The sequence below is a fragment of the Triticum aestivum genome, unplaced genomic scaffold, assembly GCF_018294505.1.
Source record: "Triticum aestivum cultivar Chinese Spring unplaced genomic scaffold, IWGSC CS RefSeq v2.1 scaffold75462, whole genome shotgun sequence".
NCBI classification, from domain to species: Eukaryota; Viridiplantae; Streptophyta; class Magnoliopsida; order Poales; family Poaceae; genus Triticum; species Triticum aestivum.
The window spans coordinates 60-5935 of record NW_025235689.1 but is presented as its reverse complement, the minus strand read 5'-3'; the positions used below and the strand labels follow the sequence as shown (position 1 = coordinate 5935).

Sequence of the window (5876 nt, the reverse complement as noted above, 5' to 3'; positions counted from 1 at the left end):
TCCCATATTAGATGTATGGTAAGCACTTGGTGTATGTGGTGAGTAACCTCAAAGCAAAAAAAAAGTATGCTATGTTTATATACTTATTTCAGATTTTTGTTTTGAACTTACAATACGGTTTTTTCACGCTCAGTGCACTGGGTGCATAGGATACGCTTTGATTATAGTAGAAGAAAAAAGTCAAGCATGTTGACAAGATATATGTTAGTTTTTTTTTTTTTGAGAATTTTTCAGAAAGAACCAAGTATGTTTCAGAAAAGGTTTGAGATTTAAATTTGATCTACAAACGGACGAAAACATAACAAAATCCATCAACAGTATTGTGTATTACTAGTATTTATCATTTCGTGACACTATTCCTAGTGTTTACTTTTTTTTCTTCTCCATGTGTAGTTTGATTTTTTTTCCCGGAGAACGCTAACATACGCAAAAGTTTACATGCACTTTATGAACAGGCACAAAGACATCCTACTCTATGAACACCTTGAGAAACTGAGTAAAAAGATATTGAGAATGAAGAAGTCGCCCCGAACGCCTCGTAGTTGACAGGCATACGATACCGCTGGCAAAAAAAAAAACATGGAAATCCGTCTTTTTGGGCCGGCCTAGGAAGGATGAGAGGGTGTAATCGTCAAATCACGTTCGCAAATGCATATCCTCGGTGAAAGGGAAACGACAAGATGGCGGCTGGAGCATCGATCTCGCCACCGTCCCCAACCCGCCGCCGGCGACAGAGCATCGATCTCGCCGCCGTACGCCCGAGGCCGCAACGCCTCGGTCAGCGCTGCTCCCTCCTTCTGTTTCGTCGAGCGGTTTCGCCTCCGACGTCCGTCGCCCGTGCCACCTCGCCGCCGGCGAGCTTCCCGGCGACTACAGGTAGCTAACTGCATACATGTTCTGCTCCTACTCCTCTGGTATGCCTCATGTGTTCGTGCCGTGCGGCTGCGCCGGTCCCATGCTCTGATTGTCACTCAACTGCGCCCAACTAGCTGCTAGTTCAGAGCAAAGACATTTCCTGCTACGCTCTACTACTACTGCTCTGTTTTCCCCTTGTGCCCAAGTCTGTTCATGCTTAGTTGCTTACTGTGGTGGTTAAAATACTCATGTCAGTCTTGGGTTTACCTGCAACATGATGGAATGGAGGAGGGTGTTATGCTGAAAGTTTGGAAGATTCAGGGGATGTTTGCTAAAATCTGCTGCTCTGCTCTATAATTAGCTCAGATATTCATTTCAATTCATCTGTTTCACCACCTGATTATGCGAAACTACCCATAGCGCAAGTTGTTCAGATGCATGTGTTTGCTAAAACATACTGCTCTTTAGTTCACTGTTTTTGCTATGCTTGTGAGTTATCCTTTTCTTTTAAACGGATTTGTGAGTTATCCTTGATATTCAGTGAAAATGTGGATCATTTCAGAAGAGAACCCCGCCAGGTCCCATGTCTACCGAATGGGAAGGGGTAGAAGCCAAGAAGCCTCTCTTGGTGGCCCGGAACAGCAGCGTTTCTTCGATTTGGGTGGTGGTCGCTAGCACCACGGTCGCCGTTGCTGGATCCTTCGTGTTCGGCATCTCGGTATGTAACTCGACTTGTTCGAATGCTGTCCGTGTCACCATTTTACATTCTCGAGTAGATTATATGCCACTAAAGAAGATCCAAGAACAATAATGTGTGACAATTCTTCCATTTAATTAGTGTTAGGTAGACATATGTCATACTATTGTTCTAGTTCAAATATTTCCATGGTCGGCAACTTAATTGTGACTCCTTATTTTGTAGGTGGGCTACTCTTCGCCATCTCAGAAGGGCATCATGCGGGATCTTCATCTTTCCTTAGCAGAGGTACTCATTTATACTATAACATTTTTATTTGTTCATCTTGGTGGTTGTGACCTGGTGGGTCAACTTGACACATCATCACTATAAGCATCTGCTCTTTTAACCATCATGCAGTATTCTGTCTTTGGCTCGATATTAACCATAGGAGCAATGCTGGGCGCTATTGTCAGCGGTACCATAGCAGATCGAGTTGGCCGAAGATGTGTAAGTTTCAATCCCATTTTCATCCTGCTAATTAAGCCATCTAACGAGCGTGTACTTGCCAAAACAAATCATTTATAGCCTCTCAAGTCTCAACTAACTGGCGTCATCTTGATGTGAAGGCAATGGCAATATCAGATGTGTTCTGCATTCTTGGATATCTCCTTATAGCCTTTTCTAAGGTCCCTCCCTCAGTACTCCATGTATCTCTACTTCAGTGTGCATTTCAGTACCTACTGTAACTTTGAAGGGAATAACACTCCTTAGTTCATCCTGTAATTTGTTTCCTTCTTTTCTGTATAATATTCTTCTCTAGAACTCTGTGTGGCTTGACCTTGGGAGGCTCTCAATTGGATGTGGAATTGGCCTTCTTTCCTATGTGGTGATTATAGCAAACAAACTCCATCTTGTTACTTTTTCCAACCAATTTTGTCTGAAAGTTGTGTTACCTGCACAGGTCCCAGTATATATATCAGAGATAACACCCAAGAATCTTAGAGGACGGTTCGCAGCCGTAAACCAGGTTTGTATCCAACCTGGGAGATTTCATTACTGGTTGTGCTTGTATACAGTATTATCTTAAGAAGGCAAGTATATCCATTTCTGCAGTTTATGATATGTTGTGGGGCATCGCTCGCGTATGCTCTGGGGACATGTATCACCTGGCGTACCTTGGCAATCGTAGGTACATTAATTTGTTTGAATTTACTTCCCTACCATTCATATAAGACTGAAACAAATATATTTCAAAATACGTTTGTTGTATGAGGATCCCTCATTGCACCAATTTTTACTGGTACTTGTTTCAGTCTAGCATATTGGCCTCAAAATGCATGCACTTGTATTTTTTAGAAAATAGAAATAAAATGCATATTGATATGGCTAGCTATTGCTCTTGTAGGAGTGACACCATGTTTACTGCAGCTGGCTGGCCTTCTTGTGATTCCCGAATCTCCCAGGTGGCTGGTAAGTAGGCTTTCCTTGTAGTGTTGGTACTTGACGAATCTCTTTCCTCCATCCACTTCCGTTCTTGGTTCTAGAACTACTTGTTTTCTCTCCTGTTTGCTCTGTTTTTTGGGTAGCTCTGTTTTCCGGCGTGTTTCCTGTTTTTTGCCTCTGGCTTTGTTTTCTTTCACTATTTTGCCTGTAAGGTCCCTTCTTCTAATACAAAAGACACATTTTTATGTGTGTTTGAGAAAAAAAACACATATATAGTAGTACTATGTGGCATTGACAAACTTAGCATTTTTATGATCATTGCTTGACATTCCATCAAGTTCAGATGCAAGGAAGCAGATTTTGGGGTAACAACAATTTCTATAAATATTCAGTTTGAGACCTAAATTCATTGCGTGCAGACAAATTGAAATAAGTGTGAAATCATCTTCTCACATTATTATAGCTGCTGTAAGACCTGTATTCATTAGATGGAGCCTACAGTTTTGCCCTTCTTTGATAGAAAACCATGCATTTCAGGCTAAGATCAGACACTCAGGTGCACTTGAGGAAGCGTTACAGAAGCTAAGGGGAAAAGAAACGGACATCTCTGAAGAGGCAGCCGATATCAAAGTATCAACTATTCAGTACTTGAGAGTTTAAATAGAATACCAACTTAGTCCTGCATTGCTCAAATGCCTAGCTTATTATATATGTTCAGGATTTCACGGAAAAGCTTCAGCAACTACCACAGTCAAAGATGTTGGACCTATTTCAGAAAGATTATATTCATGCTGTCACCGTAAGTATTCTAGTTATGCATTTCTAGCTAGAAAGGAGAAGCTTAATTATGTGTAATTTTATAAGATATCAAGTTTCTTTCAGGTTGGAGTTGGGCTAATGGTCCTTCAACAGTTTGGTGGAGTGAATGCAATCTGCTTCTACGCCAGTGAGATATTTGTTTCGGCTGGTAATGAGTTTTAGCAACCTGTTCCCTTAACTTTCTCATCCTTACTGCTTTTAGTTACTCAGCATATTTTTTACCATGTGTTACTTTTGGGTACTAACTATCCATGACACGAATCAGGTTTCTCGTCAGGGAACACTGGAATGCTCGCTATGGTTGCGGTTCAGGTATTTAATCATGGCTCTTATGCAGGTTTTTTTGCTTCACAGTTCTTACTGATTTTATGGTGTCCTTGTAGATTCCGATGACGGCACTTGGGGTGCTTCTGTTGGACAAGGCTGGAAGGAGGCCACTTCTAATGGTAAAAAAAGATCCACAGGTTTTTAGAAAATAAAAAATGATACACCTAGTAATGGATTCTAAGACAGTAATTTCCATGCTGCAATGCCCCAGGTCTGTGCAGCTGGGACATGCCTGGGTTGCCTACTAGTTGGCCTGTCATTCTTGTCCAAGGTTTGAATCTTCTGAAACTGATAGCATCCTTGTAAGAACGCCACACATGTGCTATTATATAATTTACTCTTTCTTGAACAGGAACATCATTGGGCGAAGGACCTCAATGTGGCATTGGCATTGACGGGGATTCTGGTATGTACCGCATCTTAGTTTTAACTTCTTTTTGAGCAATGTTGCCAGATGTCTACTCATTGTAAACATCTCTGTTGCTTTGGAAACCAAATCTTCAGTGGGTCTTTCTCACTGGGTATGGGAGGAATTCCATGGGTTATAATGTCAGAGGTGCCTTTTTCTGCCGTTAACAAACCATTAAAATAATTATTACTGTGCCCCAATGTATAATCGCGGTATGAATGAATTTGAACACAATCCGTTGCTGGACATGCAGATCTTCCCCATACACATGAAAGGGTCAGCAGGAAGCCTGGTGACCTTGGTGAGCTGGCTCGGCTCATGGATCGTCTCGTATGCCTTCAACTTCCTCCTGCTGTGGAGCTCCTACGGTAAATACAATTGTAGCATAGAAAATGGACCTTCTGATCAAAAGTATAGTCCTGGTTGACCAGAAGCTTTGCTGATGTTTTTGTTTTGTTTTGCCTGTACAACATCGACGGATTAATTTCAGGTACATTTTTCATGTTCGCGAGCATTTGCGGTCTGACTGTTGTATTTGTGGAGCGCCTGGTACCAGAGACTAAAGGAAGGACCCTGGAAGAGATTCAAGCGTCCATGAACTCGTCATTGACGCCAGTTTCTAATGGAATTAACCGACCTGTCTAAATTAATTACTTCCTCTGTTCCATAAGTACTGTCGTGGTTTTAGTTCAAATTTGAATTATTGTCGTGGTTTTAATCCAAATTTGAACTAAAACCACGACAATAATTATGCAACGGAGGGAGTACATGGCTTGGTTTCCCTTTTTGTGTTACGTTTCAGTATGTATCTGGGATATTGTGACTAGTGTGCTCTACAAATATATGGTGTCGTTACTTCTCAGACGACTGACAAATAACCTACAAAGAACATGGGATTTTTGCGGGGTGGTTTGATCTCTACTTGCCAAATGAGCCGAGCGAGCTTGATAAGGCTAGACTAGATGCCTAGCATTGATCTTGTAAACTGTGCAATAGTTAATCGAGATACAGAGGCCACAGTATTATTGCTATTTCTCTTTCCGAAGAAAATAATCTTTGGTTACTTTTGTGGCTTATTTTAATTGCAAACAGTGGCTGTTTTAAATGTTAGAAAAAGAAAAAGGAAAAAGGGGAAACTAGCTACTGTGCTAATGGGCTCTATCTGCTACAGTGAACGGCCCAGCCCACTACCAGGGCATTTTCCTTCAACCTCTATACAGAGGGAACAGAGGCGTGGTGGACGTGTGCCCGCCGTCCACGCCGACGATTGTTGCCGTGGCGGCCATCCGGAGCCTCCCTGGAGGTTAAGTGCATCCCCGCGACCCACTGAACGAAACCCTAGCC

General features: G+C 42.0%; 1 protein-coding gene across 2 annotated transcripts; it reads left to right on the top strand.

Moving 5' to 3' along the window:
• The first annotated feature begins 589 nt into the window (after window positions 1-589).
• LOC123176319 (sugar transporter ERD6-like 5) lies at window positions 590-5445 on the top strand. 2 transcript variants are annotated; one of them, XM_044590587.1, is made up of 19 exons: window positions 590-876; window positions 1418-1573; window positions 1778-1840; window positions 1952-2041; window positions 2161-2220; window positions 2355-2420; window positions 2496-2561; window positions 2648-2723; window positions 2940-3004; window positions 3515-3607; window positions 3696-3776; window positions 3860-3944; window positions 4062-4108; window positions 4180-4242; window positions 4335-4394; window positions 4476-4529; window positions 4628-4679; window positions 4786-4900; window positions 5023-5445. In XM_044590587.1, the coding sequence occupies exons 1-19, from the start codon at window positions 649-651 to the stop codon at window positions 5093-5095; spliced, it is 1593 nt and encodes a 530-aa protein (XP_044446522.1). In that variant the 5' UTR covers window positions 590-648; the 3' UTR covers window positions 5096-5445. The 2 variants fall into 2 exon arrangements, with proteins under 2 accessions (XP_044446522.1, XP_044446521.1); XM_044590586.1 differs by lacking the exon at window positions 4628-4679.
• The last annotated feature ends 431 nt before the right edge of the window (window positions 5446-5876 follow it).